Source organism: Nicotiana tabacum, chromosome 19 (assembly GCF_000715075.1).
Source record: "Nicotiana tabacum cultivar K326 chromosome 19, ASM71507v2, whole genome shotgun sequence".
NCBI lineage: Eukaryota > Viridiplantae > Streptophyta > Magnoliopsida > Solanales > Solanaceae > Nicotiana > Nicotiana tabacum.
The window spans coordinates 78291640-78315462 of NC_134098.1; the positions used below are offsets into that span (position 1 = coordinate 78291640).

The window sequence follows — 23823 nt, forward strand, 5'->3', positions numbered from 1 at the left end:
GTAAAATTTTCTCCTAATTAGAAAGGTCCATACATTATAAAAAGAGTATTGCCAAAGGGAGCGCTGTACTTAGGAGACATCGAAGGAAATGATCCCGAGACAACTGTCAATTCAGATGCGGTCAAAAGGTATTACGTTTGACTACTTTCATAGCTTTAACATAATCCGATTGGGATGACGAAGGTTTTCTTTCTCACTATTCAAACACTACCAATCCTTTGCGAACCCTTTGAGTCGGTTCCCTTTCTTTGACTACCCTCTTTGGAACCTGAAAGTGTTATAGAAAAAAAAAGTAAAATGAAAATTGAAAGAAAATGAAAAAAAAAAAGAAAGGAAAAAACAAAAGAAAATCAGAAACAAAGTTCCTTGAACTACGTTCGACTTAATTCCGAAAGGATACGTAGGCAGCCTCCCTCTGGGGTTCAGTCATACTAAAACATGACATTCCCCCAAAAGTACAAATTGGGGCAGATGTTATAATGGTTCGGCGACAGTTTCGCCTGAAAGGTTCCGAAGTTGTAATTCAATCCAATTTCTTTTACCCAAATATTTTTCAAGTCCTTCCGACCAATCGACAAAGATGTTCAAATTGGAAGGTACATTTACTTGGATCTAAAACGACCAAAATGAGAGAAATGAAATGAGAGAGTCTTATTGGTGAAAACCCTCACATGCATCATAAGGCGATAGTAAGCAGAAAAATTGAAAATTAAAAAAGTCTTGTTAGTGAAAACTCGCAAAGAGCGCTATAAGGCGATGTTGAGAAGAGAAATGAGAGAGGTCAACTGGTGAAAACCCGAAAAGGCACTGATCGGAAAAAGGATCCACACAACCAATGTCATCAACACAACCCTGAACAAGGTTCCTCGGTTTCGAGGTAAAAGTTGTGGTGACTTTCTGAGAGTCGGACGGTTTACACAGGTCAGGCATCCTGTCCAAAAGGCATGTCATGTTCATTGAAGTCCGCATGTATTTCAGATAAGTCCTTCTTTTCCTTTCCCCGAAAGGGATACCTTTTTTTTCAAACTCATTCTTCATTCCATTGTTTGTTTTTCTTTGAATCCCTTTCGGTCTAACTCTGTTCCAAAACTAAGGCAAAGAAGGGATGGCAAGACTGATTTACATGGCTCTCATTTGATGCAAGCCAATATGTAAAAAAGGGAACCCAACCTCGGCAGGGGCATCAAGTCGACCCTGATTGGCCGTGACAGCTGATGCTTCGAAATCAAAAGCTCTTGGAAAGAGAAAATCAAATTGATAGTGCCTACGAGGGAAAAATAAAGTTGAAAAGGTTAAGTCTCACGCGACCAACCGTCCTGTAAAAGTTTGAAAAGTCAAAGGCTCTCTAGGGCTAGGAATGCAAGTGGTATTCAAGAAACAATTAGTGGCAGGTTAAAATCATTATCAAAAGAAGATGGGCCAAGATCAAGTGGTTGAAACACTCAAGGCCGCAAAATCAACCATCGTATCAAATTAACAATTGTTCTATATTTGAAAAACAGGAAACAAGTGCAATCTAAAAACAACTTTATAAGAAGCAGTTGCAGAACTCCAAAAGAAGGGAAAAAAGAAATCGCGCGGGAACTAGAAACAACTCCAAAAGGGAAGTCTTATTCAAATTCTTTCCCACATTTACTCATTCTCTAAAAATTAATTTTAAAAAAATTGAAATGAAAAAAAAAAAATTAATAAGAGAGAAAAGAAAAGAAAAGTTCCAAATCATAGTAGTATAGGGTCTCTAATCCCCAGCTGCGTTTTCCAACATAGGGTCTCCACTCCCTAGTCTCTTTTCTAACATAGGGTCTCCACTCCCTAATTGATTTTATTTTAGACATAGGGTCTCCACTCCCTAGTCGTTTTTCCAACATAGGGTCTCCACTTCCTAGTTGATTTTATTTTAGATATAGGGTTTCCACTCCCTATTCGCCTTTTCCAACATAAGGTCTCCACTCCCTAGATGATTTTTATTTTTTATACATAGGGTCTCCACTCCCTAGTCGCATGTTCCAACATAGGGTCTCCACTCCCTAGTCGCTTTCCAACATAGGGTATCCACTCCCTAGTTGATTTTATTTTAGACATAGGGTCTCCACTCCCTAGTCGCCTTTTCCAACATAGGGTATCCACTCCCAAGTTGATTTTATTCCAGACATAGGGTCTCCACTCCCTAGTCTCTTTCACAACATAGGGTCTCCACTCCCTAGTTGATGTTATTTTAGACATAAGGTCTCCACTCCCTAGTCTCTTTTCCAACATAGGGTCTTCACTCCCTAGTTGATTTTATTTTAGATATAGGGTCTCCACTCCTAGTCATTTTTCCAACATAGGGTTTACACTCTCTAGTTGATTTTATTTTAGACATAGGGTCTCCACTCCCTAGTCGCTTTTCCAACATAGGGTCTCCACTCCCTAGTTTATTTTATTTTAGACATTGGATCTCCACTCCCTAGTCGTTTTTCCAACATAGGATCTCCACTCCCTAGTTGATGTTATTTTAGACATAGGGTCTCCACTTCCTAGTCGCCTTTTCCAACATAGGGTCTCCACTCTCTAGTTAATTTTTATTTTTTAGACATATGGTCTGCACTCCCTAATCGTTTTTCCAACATAGGGTCTCCACTCCCTAGTCGTTTTTCCAACATAGGGTCTCCACTCCCTAGTTGATTTTATTTTAGACATAGGCTTTTCACTCCCTAGTCGCCTTATTCCAAATTAGGGTCTCCACTCCCTAGTTGATTTTTATTTTTTAGACATAGGGTCTCCACTCCCTAGTCGCTTTTCCAACATAGAGTCTCCACTCCCTAGTTGATTTTATTTTAGACATAGGGTCTCCACTCCCTAGTTGCCTTTTCCAATATAGGGTCTCCACTCCCTAGTTGATTTTATTTTAGACATAGCGTCTCCACTCCCTAGTCGCCCTTTTCCAACATAGGGTCTCCACTCCCTAGTTGATGTTTCCAATATAGGGTCTTCACTCCCTAGTTGATGTTATTTTAGACATAGGGTCTCCACTCCCTAGTCTCTTTTACAACATAGGGTCTTCACTCCCTAGTTGATTTTATTTTAGACATAGGGTCTCCATTCCCTAGTCGTTTTTCCAACATAGGGTCTCCACTCCCTAGTTGATTTCATTTTAGACATAGGGTCTCTACTCCCTAGTCGCTTTTCCAACATAGGGTCTCCACTCCCTAGTTGATATCTTTTTAAACATAGGGTCTCCACTTCCTAGTCCCCTTTTCCAACATATAGGTCTCCACTCCCTAGTTGACTTTATTTTAGACATAGTGTCTCCACTCCCTAGTCGTTTTTCCAACATAGGGTCTCCACTCCCTAGTTGATTTTATTTTAGACATAGGTTCTCCACTCTCTAGTCGCATTTTCAACATAGGGTCTCTACTCCATAGTCGCTTTTTCAACATAAGGTCTCCACTCCCTAGTTGATTTTATTTTAGACATAGGGTCTCCACTCCCTAGTCGCATTTCCAACATAGGGTCTCCACTCTCTAGTTGACTCCCTAGTCTCTTTTCCAACATAGGACCTCCACTCCTTAGTTGAAGTTATTTTAGACATAGGGTCTCCACTCTCTAGTTTTTTTTCCAACATAAGGTCTCCACTACCTAGTCGCCTTTTCCAACATAGGGTTTCCACTCCCTAGTTAATTTTTATTTTTTAGATATAGGGTCTCTACTCCCTAGTCACCTTTTCCAACATAGGGTTTCTACTCCCTAGATGATTTTTATTTCTTAGACATAGGGTCTCCACTCCCTAGTCACTTTTCCAACATAGGGTTTTCACTCCCTAGTTGATTTTATTTTAGACATAGGGTATCCACTCCCTAGTAGCCTTTTTCAACATAGGGTCTGCACTCCCTAGTTGATTTTATTTTAGACATAAGGTCTCCACTCCCTAGTCGCCCTTTCCAACATAGGTTCTCCACTCCCTAGTTGATTTTATTTTAGACATAGGATCTCCAGTCCCCAGTGTCTTTTCCAACATAGGGTCTGCACTCCCTAGTTGATTTTATTTTAGATATAGGGTCTCCACTCTCTAGTTGATTTGATCTTAAATGCATGGTACACCACTCCCTGATATCATTGCCAATATAGGGTATATCATTCCCTGGCCACAATTTTCCAACATAAGGTACAATAATCCTTAGTTGAGACTTCCTTTTGACAATAAAGAAACACCATAAAAAACAAATCAGCATGATCTTTTCGGGGTACACTACCCCCGATCTTTTATTGCTTTCAATAAAAAATTAGTTTAGAATTTTGTTATAATAACTCACAAAATTTTCCTAGTGCAAACTAGGGCAGAAAAATTTCGTTCGTTTGTTTGTTTTGGTGTCTGAGTAGGTTTTACCTCAAGGCACTGGGTTCGAGATGACCAAAAGAAGAAGTCTTAATTGAGAATAAAAGAAAAGAAAAAAATAAGTGAATCCAAAATGCAAAAGCAGTTGAAAAGATGTGGAATGCTCAAGACATGACTGAAGCCACAAGAATTGGAGTCCCGTTTTGATTAGAAGAAGCTATAGAACAATGAACTAGCACCTACAACTAGCGAGCATGAAGGTTTAGATCAGAGTATGCATGAAGAACCAGTCAAGACTAAAGATCAAGTTTCAGAAAATTCATAGATAGGAATCTTGTAACTCATAACTGATAGACTTATTTAGTTTCTTTTTTATTTTTGATATAATAGCAGGACCGCGGACCAGAGCCTCGACGGAACCTCACTTGACTCCTCAACTCATCATTCTACCATTCTCCTTGAACTACACGCGACCTGATTCCCCTATAACCCGGATGTGTAGGCTGTCCAAAACCAGAATTCGGTTGCACCCTATCTTTTATTTTTTTTTCCTTTGAATAACGGTTTGATAAAAAATTAGTCACATGGCTCACCTAATCTTTGCCTGAAAACTCTTCATGTTTTCAAGCAAAGAGGGGCAGCTGTGAGCACTTAATTTTTGACTATATTTGAATTTTTATCACCTTTTACTGTGTAAATATTTTTAGAAATTTAATATATATATTTTTTAGCTTTGTGACATTTTTATATATATGGTAAAGATTAAAAATAATTTAAAATGTCAATTATTACTATTAATATTATTTTTATTTTTATTTTTATCTTTATTTTAAAATAAAATAAATTTAAAACCCGAAAACAATTAATATTTTTTTAAAATTTTTCGGATTTGAATAAAAAAATAGAAAAAGTAGAAGTATGGAATTAAAAAGTAAAAGTAAAAGTAGGTGAAAATTATTTAATAAAAAGTAAAAAAAAGTAGAAAATTAAAAAAATAAAAGTAAAAAATGTGAAAATTTAAAAAAGGAAAAGTAAAAGAAAGTTAGAATTAAAAAAAAGTAAAGGTAGCTGAAATTTTTTTAAAAAAAAGTAAAAGAGAGTGGAAATTAAAAAAAAGTAAGAATTTAAATATAATAAAAGTAAAAAAGTGAGAATTTAAAAAATAAAAGTAAAGAAAAGTGAAATTTTTTATTTTTTTAAAAAGAAGAAAAATGGGAAGTGGGAATTCTTTTTAATTATAAAATAATTAAATAATAAAAAATATCTAAACAAATTCCGAAATTTTTTCTATAAATAGAAGAGAAATGTGAGGAGAAAAAGAGAAAAAAAGAGGAGAGAGATTTGAGAGAAATATTTTTGCTTCTTCTACGCCAAGGGAATTTTATTTCGTGTCATTCTTTTTTCGTCTTTCTTTCAAAAAAAAACAGCAACTTCACCACCCCAAAAATAACCCTTAAACCTCCATAGAACAACCCTTTTAATACTAGAAACTACCATCCAAACCCAGTCGAAACAGTGAAGTTTTTAGTTGAGGTCGTCGGCGAGTTTCGATGCTCCATTTGAGGTCTTGCGTGCGGTCTGAATGTGTTTAAGATTCAAAGCTGTAAAACCGTAAAGTTTCAGATTCAACTTTTGAGGTCCACTTCTTATCTTGTTTTGATTAATGATATGAGTTGTTTCTTTTTCTTTTGGTGTTCTTTGGTGTTCATTTATATCTTGAATGAATGAAATTATTCTATGTTAAGCATGCTGCCAAATTTTTAGCTTCCTCTTTGTATATTTATCTTAGTTCATTAGCATGTTCTCTTAAAAAAGGGTTCATCCATAAATGATTTAATGAAATTTGCTAATTGATAAGTGAGTTGTGATTGTTCATAAAAAAAAAAAATTCTTATTAAAATATAAGCTCGGGCAAGGTTATGTCTCTGTTTGGTTATTTAGTCCTTCATGTGTTAATAAATGTACTTTAGTAGTTCCATCTTTATTTTAAATTAAGCTGTTAATTGTCTAAAGTATATAGTTAAGTTGTTAAACAAGTTTAACTAGAATTATATCACTGGTGAAGATCCAACTTTTGGGCCTAGACACATGGGTCGTTGAAGGAAGTGGGGTTGTGAGGTTACTATAAGCTAATGAAGAAAGTTATTTTATCTTTGGGCCAAAACTTGAAATCTGCTAGGCCTATTAATCGCATACAGTGGCCCCCTTTTGTAGTCCTTAAATAATTAATTTAATCGATTTCATGCTTTTCTACAATGACATACTCTTATGGCTTTACAAATCTCAAATTAGTTTAAGACAAAAAATTCATAAATATCATAGCTTGCTTTAGGCGCGATTAATAAATTATCACGACTATGAGTACGGTTCCCGTTGCATAGTCACGATACGTAAACCCCAATTCGAGTGCGCGTTTCACGCGACTTGACCATATCTTCAAATAATAATAATAAACATGTTGTAAATCGCGGGTGCGTTTCACGTGGCGCGGTTTACAATGTGTACCAAACAACAAGTGTACGACATCGTAACTTGTTCAAGAAATTACTTTAAAACATGTAATAAATTAGATAATTAAAAAGTAAAAAAAAATCAGATAATTAGGCCAAGTATTAATTGTTAAGCGACCTTGCTTAAACCACGGAACTCGCGAGTGCCTCACACCTTCTTCCGGATTAACAAAATTCCTTACCTGGTCTTCTGTGTTCGCGGACCATATATAGAGTCAATTTTCTCGATTTGGAATTTTAAAATAATGTCACTTTAATTGAAAAATTCCCCTATCTCTCGGGAAAAAAAAGAGGTGTTACAGCTACATATAGGCGCTATGAGATTATCCTTTTATTAGGGTCATTCCGCTTTTTAAAAGAAGAAAAAACGAAAGGCGATGGAAAAAAGAAAAGAAGAATTGACAAATTTCGTGTTTACAAAATTTTTATTAGCTATATATGAGGAAAGTTAATTCCTTCTCTAAAACTATTTGCAGTGCCAAAAAAGTAAAGTGGACTCAAAGCACAATGAAAAAGGTCATGGCAATCAAGTCTACGAAGTCATCTCAATAATCTAGAAGCCTTTGTTATATGATTTGCAATGCAATAATTACAGATACATTATTGGAAGGAACTTCGGATAAGATTTTAGACAATTATTTTGTGAGTCATGCCAGCTTGTATGTCCAATCGAGATTGGCTTTTTATCCACTTCTCGTATTCTTGTTTTGAAAAATTCAGACAATGAAAAAGAAATTTACTATTTTCAAGCATCAATTATCAACTACTTTGAGAGAGAATTTGATTTTAAAAATTCAGAACAATAGTGAAAGACAACTTCAATTTTCATCCATAAGTGAATAATAAGTTGTCGGCCAAACATAAATAAAAATTTGAAGAAGTTAATTCGTTCATGAATATGCGACTAGTCTCTTTTAAATAGGTAATTTTATTTTATACTACATGACGATATAATGTCACTAATAGATAGTTAGTTCTTCAGCAGTAAAATTCACTTTATCCCTTTAATCTTTAAAGGCGAGAAAACAATACTCCCTTCACTTTTTAAATGAGAACAATAACCCCTTAGGTAATATTTTCTGGTACAACTTAGAATTTTAACACAAAAAAGTATTACTTATTATCTTTTTTCTCTTAAAAATTTCTTTTAATCCAAAGTCATAAAAACACCTAGCAAAATTCCCAAATGCATGTCCATCACCTTTTTTGGAAGTTTTAATGTGTATGTATATGTATTATCTTATTGTTTGTCAATTTGCATGTTCACTGCATGTGAAAATAAATTAAAGCAATCAATTACTAATAGATACTATATACTGTATGCCATTTTAACTCTAAAAATGTGTTCTGGATCTGCATATTCCAAGTATTATTATAAAATAAAGACGGTAAAGTAAAGACAAGTATAGAGAGAAACTGATATATTATTCAAACTTCACACTTCTGTACATAATGAATTGAATTCTCCTCTATTTATAGAAGAAAGGAAGCTGCTGTGTAAGCTGCTACTGCAAGCTGCTTGTAAGCTGCTGCTGCTGCAAGCTGCTGTGTAAGCTGCTTGTAAGCTGTTGTGCCAGATATAAATAATCTTCTATCATGGGTAATATTTATCCATAACGGAGTACCGAAAGGATAAGCTTCTTCAGGAGGCTTATTTTCAATAGAGTACTAAATAGATAAATATATTTATGGCGGAGTCTCATATGGATAAACTTCTTCAGGAAGCTTATTTACAACGGAGTACTAAATGAACATCCATAATATAATATATTCATAACACTCCCCCTTGGATGTTCATTAAAAGATAATATGCCTCGTTAAAACCTTACTAGGAAAAACTCCATGGAAAAAAATCCTAGTGAAGGAAAAAGAGTACACATATTTAGTAATACGCATTGCTAGCTGCCTCATTAAAAACCTTATAAGGAAAACCCTGTAGGAAAAAACCTTAATAAGGAAAAAAGAGTACATCGCGTATTTTACTCCCCCTGATGAAAACCTTGTTTCAAATATTTAAGTCTCCGCATTCCAATCTTGTATACCATCTTCTCAAAAGTTGAAGTTGGTAAAGATTTGGTGGATAAATCTGTCGGATTGTCACTTGAACGGATTTGTTGCACATCAATATCACCATTTTTCTGAAGATCGTGTGTGTAGAATAATTTTGGTGAAATGTACTTCGTTCTATCTCCTTTTATAAATCCTCCCTTCAATTGGGCTATGCATGCAACATTATCTTCGTATAAAATTGTGGGTCTTTTCTCACATTCCAAATCATATTTTTCTCGAATAAAATGAATTATTGATCTCAACCATACGCATTCCCTACTTGCTTCATGAATGGCTCTTTTTTCAGCATGATTTGAAGAAGTAGCAACAATATATTATTTTGTGGAGCGCCATGATATGATAGTACTTCCACATATAAACACGTACCCGGTCTGAGATCTAGCTTTATGGGGATCAGATAAATAACCTGCATCTGCATAGCCAACAAGATCTGCACTATCTTTGTTAGCATAAAACAAACTCATATCAAGAGTTCCCTTTAAATATCGCAATATATGCTTAATCCCGTTCCAATATCTCCGTGTAGGAGAAGAGCTATATCTTGCTAGTAAATTAACAGAAAATGCTATGTCAGGCCTTGTAGTATTAGCAAGATACATAAGTGCACCAATTGCACTGAGATAGGGTGTTTCAGGACCCAGGAGTTCCTCATCCTCTTTTGGAGGTCGGAACGGGTCCTTATTCACTTCAAGTGATCGAACAACCACTGGTGTACTCAATGGGTGCGCTTTGTCCATGTAAAAGCGTTTTAAGACCCTTTCTGTATAGGCAGATTGATGCATAAAGATCCCATTTGCTAAATATTCAATTTGCAGTCCAAGACAAAGTTTTGTCTTTCCAAGATCTTTCGTCTCAAATTCTTTCTTAAGATATTCAATTGCCTTTTGGAGCTCTTCTGGAGTTCCAACAAGATTTATGTCATCAATATAAACAGCAAGTATAACAAATTCTAACACCATTTTCTTTATAAAAATACATGGACAAATAACATCATTTATGTAACCCTCTTTCAATAAATATTCACTGAGGCGATTATACCACATGCGCCTAGATTGTTTTAAACCGTACAAAGATCTTTGTAATCTGATTGAGTACATATCCCGAGATTTTGAATATGCTTCAGGCATTTTAAATCCTTCAGGGATTTTCATGTAAATCTCATTATCAAGTGACCCGTACAGATAAGCTGTAACCACATCCATCATATGTATTTCAAGCCTTTCACGTAAGGCTAAACTGATGAGATATCGAAATATTATGGCATCCATAACGGGTGAATATATTTCTTCATAATCGACTCCAGGTCGTTGTGAGAATCCTTGTGCGACAAGGCGAGCCTTGTATCTTTCAACTTCATTTTGCTCATTCCTTTTTCGCACAAAAACTCATTTATGACCAACTGGTTTTTATACCAGCAGGTGTTTGGACTACTAGTCCAAAGACCTCTCTTTTAGCAAGTGCGTTCAATTCTGATTGAATTGCCCCTTGCCATTTTGGCCAATCAGATCTTTGTTGACATTCTTCGACAGATCGGGGTTCAAAATCCTCACTATCTTGCATAATGTTAAGTGCAACATTATATGCAAAAATATTATCCACCGATATTTCAGATCGATTTAAATTAATCTCATCACCAGTAAAACTTATTAAAAGTTCTTCGCTTACTTGAGTCTCGGGTTTATTGATTTCTTCAGGAATCTTATAACTAATCAGATCTTGGGTCTCTTCAGGAGATCCCTTCATAATATTATTTTGATCATTTGTCGATTTTATTTTTCTAGGATTTCGATCCTTAGAACCCATAGGCCTACCACGCTTCAGGCGTGCTTTAGGTTCACTAGCTCTCATGCTAATAGATGGTCCTGCTGGGACATCAATTCGAATAGGCATATTCTCTGCAGGGATATGTGACTTAATTATCCTTTTAAAATCAGTAAATACGTCTGACATTTGATTTGCTATATTCTGTAAATGGATGATCTTCTGGACCTCCTGATTACATATAGGGGTACGTGGATCAAAGTGAGATAATGATGAAACTTTTCACACAATTTCTCTTTTGATTTCCTTTTTCTCTCCCCCTAATTGTGGGAAATTTGTTTCATCAAATCGACAATCTGCAAATCGAGCAGTAAATAAATCTCCCGTCAATGGTTCAAGATAGCGAATAATAGAGGATGATTTAAACCCAATATATATTCCTAACCTTCTTTGGGGGCCCATCTTACTGCGCTGCGGTGGTGCTACTGGCACATAAACAGCACATCCAAAAATTCGTAGATGGGCAATATTTGGTTCATGATCAAAAACTAATTGTGACGGAGAATATTTATTATAATGTGTTGGTCTGAGACGGATAAGTGATGTTGCGTGCAAGATAGCATGGCCCCAAATAGTAGTGGGCAATTTTATTTTCATAAGTAGTGGTCTTGCTATCAATTGCAGTCGTTTAATAAATGACTCTGCAAGGCCATTTTGAGTATGAACATAAGCTACCGGATGTTCAACTTTTATCCCAACTGATAGACAATAATCATCAAAAGCTTGAGATGAGAATTCTCCAGCATTATCAAGGCGAATAGCCTTTATAGGATAATCTGGGAATTGTGCCCTTAATCGAATTATTTGGGCTAATAACTTTGCAAATGCCAGGTTGCGAGATGATAATAGGCACACATGAGACCACCTTGAAGATGCATCTATTAGGACCATAAAATATCTAAACAACCTACTTGGTAGGTGAATAGGTCCACATATATCCCCATGTATACGTTCTAAGAAGGTAGGGACTCAATGCCAACCTTCATTGGTGATGGTCTAGTGATCATTTTGCCTTGATAACAAGCATCACAAGAAAATTCATTATTTGTAAGAATCTTCAGGTTCTTTAATGGATGCCCACTCGAATTTTCAGTAATTCGTCTCATCATTATTGATCCAGGATGGCCCAAACGGCCATGCCAAAGCACAAAAGTATTTGAATCAGTAAACTTCTGGTTTACGATAGAGTGTGCTTCAACTGTACTAATCTTTGAATAGTATAAGCCAGAAGATAAAGTTGGTAACTTTTCTACAATGTATTTCTGGCCAGAAATATTCTTTGTAATACAAAGATATTCCACATTCATTTCATCTATTGTCTCAACATGATACCCATTTCGGCGGATATCTATAAAACTCAACAAGTTTCTTCGGGACTTGGAGGAGTACAATGCATTGTCGATAATAAGTTTTGTTCCCTTAGACAGAAATACAATAGCTCTTCCGGAGCCTTCAATCAAACTTATATAACCAGAAATTGTAGAAACATTTGCTTTTTCCTTATGCAAATAAGAAAAGTATTTCTGATCTTTAAATATGGCATGAGTTGTTCCACTATCAACTACACAAATATCTTCATGATTGGTCTTTGATCCAAACATAATTTGAGGATTATCCATATTTTTCAAAATGACATAAACAAAATAAATATGATAGTAAACATTATAACTTTTATTTATGTACAATAATTACATAACTATATTATCTACTACAAATAACAAAAATTAAAATATTTACATCTCTACAGATTCACTACTGATCACATGACTTGTTTCTCCTTCTGGGAGTGCAAAGTAATCAGCTACATCCAAATGCATGAAGTCTAAATTATCTTCAGAAATAAAATTTGCTTCAGCATTTTTCTCTGTCTTCTTCAGGGAAGCTTGATATAGCTCAACCAGGTGCTTTGGCATACGGCATGTACGTGACCAGTGCCCTTTTCCTCCACATCTATAGCATGCATTTTCTGGCTTTGCTGCTTGTACCGCTTCATGCTTTTGTTCCTTCCTTTTCCACTGCTAGTGGTGAGGAGAGTTCTTTGGTGCATTATTATTACCACGATTAGAGTTTCCTCCCCAACCACGGCCATGACCACGACTGGGGCCACGTCCTCTTCCACGTTTAGCTTGGTGGAAGTTCATCTCATTCACTTCAGGGAATGGACAAGAACCAGTAGGTCGGCTTTCATGGTTTTTCATTAATAGCCCATTATATTGCTCGGCTACAAGAAGATGTGAGATAAGTTCAGAATACTTTTTGAATCCCATCTCTCGATATTGCTGTTGCAGGAGCATATTCGAGGCATGAAAAGTGGTGAAAGTTTTCTCCAACATATCATGATCAGTAATATTATCACCACATAGTTTCAATTGGGAAATAATTCTGAACATAGCAGAATTATACTCACTGATAGATTTAAAATCTTGTAACCTTAGATGAGTCCAATCATAACGTGCCTGTGGAAGAACGACCATCTTCAGGTGGTCATATCTATCTTTCAAATTACTTCACAATATGACTGGATCTTTAATAGTAAGATATTCTATTTTCAGGCCCCCATCAAGGTGATGGCGTAGGAATATCATTGCTTTGGCACGATCTTGGTTTGATGCCTGATTTTTATCTTTGATGGTGTCTGCCAGACCCATCGCATCAAGATGAATTTCGGCATCAACCACCCAAGACATGTAGCTTTTGCCCGATATATCCAGGGCTACAAACTCAAGTTTAGAAAGATCTGACATTATTTAGAAAAAGAAAGTTCGTACCTCTGATAGTTTCAAAGTATTTTCTCGAGATGGCAGAGTCTCGTGCTGATAACGTGTTATAAAATAAAGAGTGTAAAGTAAAGACAAGTATAGAGAGAAACTAATATATTATTCAAATTTCAAACTTCTGTACATAATGAACTGAATTCTCCTCTATTTATATAAGAAAGAAAGCTGTTGTGTAAGCTACTACTATAAGCTGCTGTGTAAACTGCTACTGCAAGCTGCTTGTAAGCTGCTGCTGCAAGCTGCTGTGTAAGCTGTTGTGCCAGATATAGATAATCTTCTATCATGGGTAATATATATCCATAACGGAGTACCGAAAGGATAAGTTTCTTCAGGAGGCTTATTTCCAATAGAGTACTAAATAGATAAATATATTTATGGCGGAGTCTCATATGAATAAACTTCTTCAGAAAGTTTATTTACAACGGAGTACTAAATGAACATACATAATATAATATATTCATAACAATTATTAGATTGTTCTCTTCTATTGTTTATTATTGAACCTTTGAGATTGGCTAAAGCTTATCAACCGAGCAAAGGCAGGTGCTAAGTAGGTTGATAAGAAACTTTAATTTGACCAAAATTTCTTTGACAAGGAATTTTATTGTGTTTGACCAAAATCACTTCCCTGAGCACGTAAACCAATTAAGATTTAAGAAGCCATTTAAATGGGTAAAAGAAAGGGACGGTGACCGAGGTGACTATTATGCTTTTGGAATTTTGCTCGGGTGTTTTCTAGGACTTTGTATCAAAAGAGATCTTTAAGAGAAAAAAGAACAATAATACTCTTTTCTTTGTATTAAAATTTTTAGTCTCACAAGAAAATATTGTATAAGGGGTTATTGTTTCCATTAAAAAGGTGGAGGGGTACCCTTTTTCGAGACTTAAAGGTTAAGGGGAATGTGAATTTTACTCGCAGATTAGTCCACCGGCATCAAATTAACATGTGAAACAAAGTAAATAAAAATGACTTTCATCCGTTACATCATTTAATGTAACCTAATACGCGTAGCATTGGCTAATTGGGTGGGAAAATTCCCAGTATCTTTTAAGATTCTATCCGTTTTCTTGTGTTTCAGAATTATACTAACAAAATTAGATTCAATTAAAAAAAGATAAAGGAATTAAAAACAAAGTTAAAAGCCCACCAATCACGTGGTTGAAGCGCCTGCAGAAATGCTTTGTTTCTTTGGGCCAGAATGGAACACTGTTTTGTCAACTATTTACAACTTTCTATGTAGTAATACAAAAGACTTTGAATTCATTTGTGGTCCTAAGCCAAAAAACTACGTAACAAACTAGTCAGCTTCTTTATAATTTCTCAATTTCTTCCATGTTTATCATTTCAGATCTTTGCCATAATTATATTATTTGGTTCGATTTTTCGAAAAAAATTCAGTTAACTAGTATGTCTCAATTGAGAATTAGCGGAGACTAGTGAATCTGTTTTTTTTTAAATCCATAATCCATTTAAAAAGCTTCATAGTTAGATTGATTTTAGGAAAAATCAGAAATAACCATATTTACAACTGGTAATTGAAAAATAGTTACAATTTCAAAAGTAATTGACATTTAGCCACTTTTCATGTAAAGATAAAATCAAAAGAAATATACTCTTAAAAATCCGAAAATATTACAGCATACTATGTTAGTGTTCAAATTTTTTTACATATTAGTTTCCATCATAATATACTGAAATTTTATAATGTGCTGAAGTTCCATTATAATATGCTGGAAGTTTATATGTAAGAGCTTAATAATCGCGTATATTATGCTGAAACTTTTCATGTGTTGGAGTTGTAACATAATATGCTGGAAGTTTTCATATGGAACTTTTCGTGTTTCAGCAAAACAGTGGCTATTTTTCAATTACTCTATAAACGCTTGCTATTTTTCAGTTATCGTTCCGAAAACTGGCTAGCCCGCGCAATTTTTACTTGATTTTATGCTTATTGCTAATTTACTATCCTCAATATTCCAACTTAGAACCGTCTATATTTTGTGAAACTCACATCTGCACAGTTAGCTGGCTTTTGAATATTCATAAAAGTATTGCATATACTCTGAAAATAAGGTATAAAAGTTGAGAATATTCTAATAGATTATACTAAATCCGTGTATCTAGGGGCATCTGCCAATAGATTTTTTTTACACCACTAAACTCCACCAGTACAACCCCACCGCCCATCCCCTACCCCACCAATGCTTCTGATTTCATACTATATAAGTAGACCCCTTTACCCTTTTCAATTTCATATCTGAATTTTATATATTTTCAAGATTACTTACATAAGCAAAGAGAAAAAGAAAAAGAAAAAGAGAGAAGCTTTGCCCAAAAATAAGAAAATGGCAACAGTAGTTGATGCTTGTGTGTGTGAAATTACAAAGCTAAGTGAAAAAGTCAGAGCCAGAAGCCTATTCTTGTTGAAATCCCAGAAGAAGAAAAACTCAGGGGACAAAATGGAAGAAAGCAAAAATAGCCAGAATTCTTCTTCTTCTTCTTCAATTGCAGAGACAAAGAATGAAAACACAATGTGTGAAGCAACTGTGTTCTTGCTCATGGACCGTTTTGCTCCTTGTTAAAACCATGATTTTTGATGTATTAATTAATACCTAATTGTAGTATATATCAACAGTAGTAGCTTATTTTATACTAGTACCAGTTATGTATAAATGTTCTTGTTATGTATATGTTGTAAGAATTCTTTTTTTATCATTTAGCCTGTGTTGTGTTTGCTCATGAAACTTCAGCCCTTGAAACACTCTAGTTTGTAAATATTTTTTTGAAAAACATTAAAAGATGGATTCTATATATTACTCCAAAAAATCATGAAATATACTCGAAATTAAGTGAATCAACAAATGTATGCAAGGGAGGGATATATTTTAGGAGACATAGTTCATCTATAACAAGAACGATAGATATAGAAGTATATATAAATGTTCTTATAATGTATATGATCTTTGAAATTTTTGTCATTTAGGCTGTGTTTACTCATCATCTCCCATTTCAGCCTCTGTTCATCTCTGATTTGTGATTTTGTTTTTTTGAAAAACATAAGCGGATGGATTCTATAAATTTCTCAAAAAAATCCATAAAATACTGTGCGCCATAAGTATAAAACAAATGCATACCAGGAGAGATGTAATTCAGAAGGTGTATCTCATTTAACCATTAATCTATAGCAAGAACAATAAATGAACATTCTGGAAACAGATATTTGTTCATAAAGTAAACTGGAAAATATCTAAAACTACTTCAGAAAGTTTCTTTTAAAAAGCTTTTACAAATACTTGAGAAAACTTAAACAAACAAATTTTGTGACAACTGTTTTTTCTTCTTTTTTTTTTGGATTTTGAAAGATTATCCACAAACAAATTAATAATGGCTATGAGAACACCATTTTATTAGGGTCATTCTGTTTTTCTTTTAAAAGGGATAAAAAAAGAAAAAGAGAAATTGGTAATATCTCTACGTGTCAAGAATAGCCCAACCACACTAAGGGGTCGTTTGGTTTGAATACGGATTATGTTGGGATAAGTTATGCTGTGATTAGTTATCCTGGTATTGTTGTTAATCCACTGTTTGGTATGTTGTATTAAAAATGACAATTGCATAATTTATAAGAAAAGGTATAAGTTATCCCGACACTAATTAACCCACCCTCTACAAGGTATAAGTTATCCAATTCCAGTGTACAGAGAAGATAAAAAATAAAGGCCGAGATTGTATCTGCAAATTGCAGAATGGAACCTCATCTCTTTTACATTTTTATTTATTAGCTACATATGAGAAAAGTAAATTCCTCCTCTAAAACTATGTACAATGCCGAGAGGCAAAGTGGACTCAACAAAAGAATGATAGATAGTAAACTATGCAGTTATGCTGGCATCAAGAGTTGTGCTAGCCTCAGCACTCTCTGTCGTCCAATCGCGCATTACTTTATGCTTTTCTTCATCCCACTTCAGAATTTCCCTACTGTATTTAAGAGCTTCATCAACACTATCAGCCTCCAAAGCAGTTAGCGGTGAGACATACAACTTTCGCTCTGTAATGGAACTATATAATCGTTTGAACTTCATGGCTATGTAATGACAAGCACGTTGAGCCAACGACGGGTTGTTGTTGCTGGTGTTGCTGTTGGGATGACGACTGATCACTGGATTGAATTCCTGAAACCACTCGCATTCAGAAAGTGGAGCCTGTTCGATGATTTCTTCCAGTATGTCAAACTTGTTTAATAGTAAGAGGCAATGTTTCCGGGCAAAAGCTGGATGACTGACGATGTTTTCAAACAGCTTCTTGCTCGCCATCATCTTGTTTGTGCAAACTCCATCGTAGTCCTCCAAATACTCGGTGTACTCCGTCAAGGAAACACAAAAGATAAGAAGGTCAACATCTTCAAACATCTCCAACCACTTGCAGTTTTTCCCTACGCAGCTCGCATGCACTCTTATTAGTTGGTACCTGCATTTGCAACAAGATGAGTTGACGGAACGCATCTCAAGTCTCAAACACAATTGTAGATTTTGGGTATGAAACAAAGTAGCACTAACTTCTCAAAGCTTGATGATAAACCAAGAATCAAGAAGCTAATCCTTGAAAAATGGAGAAGTCCTTAACCAACCTCTCAAGTATAAATGAATGTATGCTCATTACTCATCTAATACTGTTGAAAAGTTTATATAATGAGTGTCATGTATCTGATACACATAACTACCAGATTTTTTCAAGTGATAATAAGCTGTTCCCATTAAATAGGCAGTCATGACAGATCTTTAGCGAACACCTCCCCTATTGTCCTTACGATGTAGCTACCAATATAAGGTAGGAATTGAAAGATATAACTTGGAGAGAGAGATGACCTCATCGAGGAAGAATTCTGATCAACGGCCTCCATGTAGCTATGCTGAGATGGATTAGAGAAGGAAAACTCCATGCACGCGACCCCATTGGAAGAAGTAATGCCCTCAGCATATAACTTATCCATATCAGAAGGGTTGTAGTCTGCCTTTGAAATCTCAACAGCCTAGCGAGGACATTCATTTCATAAGTTGAAGGTGGCGACAAAAGAACACAAAATCATAATTCTATCAATCCCTAACTGAGAATGGCGAATAAGGACAAAGAGTAACCTACATGATCTAAGAAATAATTGGCAACTCTTGGAAGCGTTTCTAGCTCATTCCTCCGCTGATATGTGGCTTGAAATGCTTTATGTTTCCACAACTCCTCAACTACAGCTGTGTACTCTCGAGTGGCAGCAGGAAAAATGACCTCCAAATTTCCTAACATCATAGCTTGAAGAAGCCAATCCGAGAAGTTTTTCAGTCTGGGGCTGATGGAATAGATATTCTCTTCTTCAATCAGGTCTGGAAGCACTGTTAGCAAAGATTACACTTAGAATCCAGATGTAGAACTCAATTCTTAAGTTCAATATATTAATGCTTGGTGAGATTAAATGATTTCTCAATTAGAACGATAATCTTACAGCAGGGTAATGAGAATAGTTAACTCTTTATACTCCATTTTGTGATTTAAAAAAAGTGGCACTTGGTGCAATCATGTGAATGATTTGTATCTCAGAACTGAAAGAACTAAATCCAGAATAGTATATAACATAACCATAGCAGCACTAAATCAACATATCATCAGTCTTTAAATCGTTGTCATCGATATCTTTAGATTTCCATATATCAGACTTTATCAATTCCTCAACAATAGTACAAAAAGAAGTGCAGGCTTAAATGGACAAAGGAAGGGTTCCGAGAAACAGGTGACAGAAGAGAGCAGCAATTATTGTCATGGGTGTGACAAATGATTGTACTCCATTAATCAAAAGGGCATTTCTTACGAATTAGAGACAAAGGTAATAGAAAGGTCAGTTCATACGGGAAGTCAGGAACAAAACTGTATAAAATTTGATACCTGAAGGGCCAGGTTCATCAAACTGTTTTTTCCTCATTTTAAGACGGTACTCTTCTTCAAATCTTTCACGCCCTTCGAGGAGTATAGCAATATATCTGTACAAATTGCTTTGGATCGTGTATGTAATATTCTGATGCTCTTCTTCTGAGAAAGGAACGTGATATATAAGTTTTGCCTGAAATAGAAACAAAGGCATGTCTTATCAACATATTTTATCTAAATTTATTCACCGTTATACATTTGAAGTAATATAAATGCATTTAACCAGAAAACATACACTATCTTCATTTGGAATATTACAATTAAAGATGAAATCAAATCTATTACTTTGGTTCTTATTAGCATAAGCCAGGAGAAAACTACAAAATGGTAATAATAAACCCACAGTTGCAATCTTTGACTTCATTAGTAACCACTCGTCATCTAGCACAACTCTGTAAGTAACCAGTTTATATAATCTGAATGAATATTTAAGATACCGAGAAGCTCACTGAGATGAGAATAGTGTTAGACCAGAAAATGCAATCTATGCATTGTGCATAGATTCAGTTAAGTTGACTGCCAACTGAGAATCCAAAGAAAGATAAATTAACGTCTTCTTTTTAAGTGAATCATCCCATCTATACATTACCTGTTTGAACATAGTACTTGTTCCTGATTGATCACAACCAGCAAGAAGTAGTTTATTCAGCTTTTTGTTATCTGCCCTGCGCGAGTCACCTACATCCAATCCACTTCCAACTTCTACACCAGATGAATTTGCAGACACAGGAGGAGTTGGCAATCTCAAAGCAGAACATAACAGCTTGTGTGTAGTCTGTAAAAAAGATCGCGATTATCAGATAAGACGAGGAAAAAGTAGGTAAAACTGGTCAAAAGAAGTGAATGGATGGATGAATAGAAAACCAACCTTTTCCCATAATTTTCCAATCACATTGTTCATACCCTCTTCTTGGCAGGATCCATCGGCACTGAGCCACAAGCAAATGCTTCCTTCACAGTTAATACCTGCCATCTGAAATGATTTGACAACGTGCTAAGAACTCCAACCACGAGTAGAGCATTCATAATTTCAGAAGACTGAATTAGTTTAGAAATCAAACCTTCAACATCAACAGCTCTACTTGCGTAATTTCCCGATTATTTATCACAATATTTGTGTTTCCCTTGCTAGCATCTTTCTTAATTTGATCACCAACATTTAGTTGGGGAGAAATTATCTGCCAAGGCTTATGCCCTTCCTGTTTTATTAGTCAAAGCAAAAAACAATTATCAGGCAAACAACAGCATTAATGTTTTGATGTAAAAAAAAGGGGGAGAGTACGATCTAACACTCACCTTTCCCCAGAATCCAGACACCTTATCATACCAGTACTTCCCCGGTTTCAACTTCTTTGGTGGATGCTCACAGCTTTGCAAGTCAACCAACTCTCTAAGGGAAAGACATTTACCATTTACGATCACGAGATGGGGTGGAAGCTGATTAGATTGACATGACTTTTCCAATTTCACAATCTCATCCATTTGCCATTTACTTAGCAGCCTCTTAAGCATTGTAGAACATTTGCCTAATGAATCCCGTTTTGATTCATTAATACGATAACCAACGCAAGTAATACACTTTCTTCCTTCAGGCATTGCCCCCATTGCTCTCAACACACAATTGATACAATACTTTGCACCACAAACTAAGCATATTTCCTTGTCAGTGAATCGACTCCCTTTTTGACACCGACAACATTTGTTTGAATCACTGCTCACAAATGGCTTTTCGGGAAACATTCCTGGTTCCTCATCATCACTGTAAGTAGTAACATCCCTTGATTGAATTTCATGGAAATTTACAACAGCTGTTCTACTACCTTGGTTGACATCAGCTTCATCACCATAATCTGAGGAAAAATCTGAAGAGCTCAAAGTTGGTTCCTCGGATTCCATGCCAGTAGGGTTTGGATGACTCACAAATCTTACTTCTTCATTGCATTCATCTACCAAATCCTCAACATCCGAACTTCCTGAAAGCTCACGGGAGCGATCATGACTGTCAGAAAATCCTAAGGTACCAGAACTTTCAATTCCAACTGATACTCTATAGGCATGATCATTCTCAACATATTCCGATTCTAAGGTAGAGTCCCCATTATCAACATACACAGAACTTACCACAGAGCCTAAATCTGACTCCTTTGACTTCTGATTCTTGACTAATTGGTGATCACTCTTGACAATTGGTTCAACAACTGGCAGTGACAAATTTTTACTTAACATAGTAGCCGTGGCAACGACTGAGGCAGTCGGAATCCGGTTTACATCAACGGGAACAACCTGAGGAATGTCATAACTAACTGGAGGACCACTATACTCCTCAGCAAAAGAGTAATCTACATCAAATTCTTCATCTTTATCCTCCTTTTTTGAGGAAGTAACAGGGAAAAAACTTTTCAAGATTGCTGCCATATTTGCTAAATCTGTCCTAAATCCTAATCTCAAACTCCCATCAAGCGGAATTTGATTAAAAGACAGAGATTTTCTTTACTCCTAGGTTTCTATCAAAAAAGGGTACTCAACAGTTCTAATCAACTGATGAATACACCCCAGAATAACCTGTTTCTTGATATAACCAAAAGCCAAAATGCGAACTTTCTTGCTCTTTTCTATTTTGGGAAAGGGGGCAAGAGCTTGGAAATGGAAACTGAATACAAGTGAAAAATACAATACTAACAATTACAATAAAAGGAGTATTGGTCTATGATATATCTCCTAGGATTAAAGGGTACACAAAAGTTGTGTCAAATGATGATTGTAACCCTCAAAATTTGTTTCTTGATAAGAAGTTTTTGGGTTCTTGAGAATGAAAACTGAATGAAAGTGAGAGATACAAATTACAATCATTAAAATATAAGGTGTGTTTGTGGGCTACAACCCAAGTCTTACCAGTAGAAATTCAAGACTGGAGACCACCAAAAAGACTTTGATTCTTTTATGGAAAGACTTAAGACTATTTCTCCTTCTCAATTCATCAACTCCCAACACCCTTTTTTTTTTCTTGATCAACGCGTTTAGTAAACATTTCCAAGAAACTATGTCGTAAGAAATTCTCTTTAAAAAATCACTATGACTGATGGCTGCCTCATTTTGAACTTTGAATTAGTCCAAAAAACTTCTATTATGACATAGGGGTAACGAGGGGTAGGGGTATTTATGACAATTGACTTATAAAATTTGGCGCTGTTTCCTAGCATCATGTGAACAAGACTTGCAGTTTGGAATCAGAAGTAATCCTACGTTAGGCGAAGGACTTTCTTCTTTATTTTTGGCTTTTATCCTAGAGTTAAAGTCTGTATTTAACTAATCAAATACTCCCCGTCTCATATTAACAATCGTGGTTACTAAAAATAGTTATCTCAAATTATTTATCATTTTAGAAGATGAAGATAAAATTGATTATTTTTTTCCTTTTTACCCTTAATAATAATTGTTCTTGAATATGGAGATAACACCTAAATAGAATAAATATTAAATAAAAAGATTATATCTTAAAACATAAATAAGGGTAGAATAGTCTAATTTCTTCCCTAATTAATATTTCTTAAAGGGTATGTAAAATAGAAACACGACATAAAGGGCATGTAAAAGAGAAACACGACAGAGGGAGTAATGGTTTAATTAATTAAGTTGTTAATCTTTCAGTGTTGAATGTTGATCAAGCAGCAACCACGTCGTTGACCTGGCGGTTAATTAGGAACCAAGTCGTTCCTTTCTTTTCATTTTATTTACTTGAGTTAATTACAAGTTCTATCGAGGACATTCAATAAAATTAGAATGATTAAAATATTTAAATTTAATTCCATCATACCTCTTAAACTCTTAGATTAAGGTATAGTACTTCGTTTTCGTTATTTTTTGACTGAGATAATATTTTATGCCGTTCAAAATAAATTGAGTCGGGTGAAATTATCTTGATCCGTTTTACATGAAGCTAATAAGAAACATAGGGACTGTTTGCATTGATCACAAAGAAAACATATTGTCCAAGTTTTGAGCATTGTGCGAATTACGCCAAACGAAAATTACAAGAATAGTTTACATACTATACCCTAAACATAAAGTGTAGGTGAAATTCAAAAATAGCCAGATTTACAAGTGGTAAATAAAAAATAATCACAATTTCAAAAGTAATCAAAATTTAGCCACTTTTCATATAAAGATAAATCTAAACGAAAGCACTGTTCAAAATCCGAAAAATATTTCATCATAATATACTAGAGTTCGAATTTTTTACACGTGAACTTCCAACATAATATACTGAAGTTCCAGCATAATATACTGGTCCAAAATAATATGCTGGAAATTCATATATGGGTGCTCCAATCTCCAATATATTATGCTGAAACTTTTCGT

At 35.1% G+C, this 23823-nt stretch overlaps 1 protein-coding gene across 1 annotated transcript; it reads right to left on the reverse strand.

Moving 5' to 3' along the window:
- Positions 1 to 17161: 17161 nt before the first annotated feature.
- Positions 17162 to 22548, reverse strand: LOC107772151 (extra-large guanine nucleotide-binding protein 1). Its single transcript, XM_016591643.2, is given in 9 exon segments — positions 17162 to 17846; positions 17848 to 17961; positions 18360 to 18523; positions 18634 to 18875; positions 19423 to 19597; positions 20054 to 20239; positions 20333 to 20437; positions 20526 to 20663; positions 20761 to 22548. Coding segments are annotated over 9 exon segments (2283 nt in total). The 5' UTR covers positions 21880 to 22548; the 3' UTR covers positions 17162 to 17806.
- Positions 22549 to 23823: the final 1275 nt, after the last annotated feature.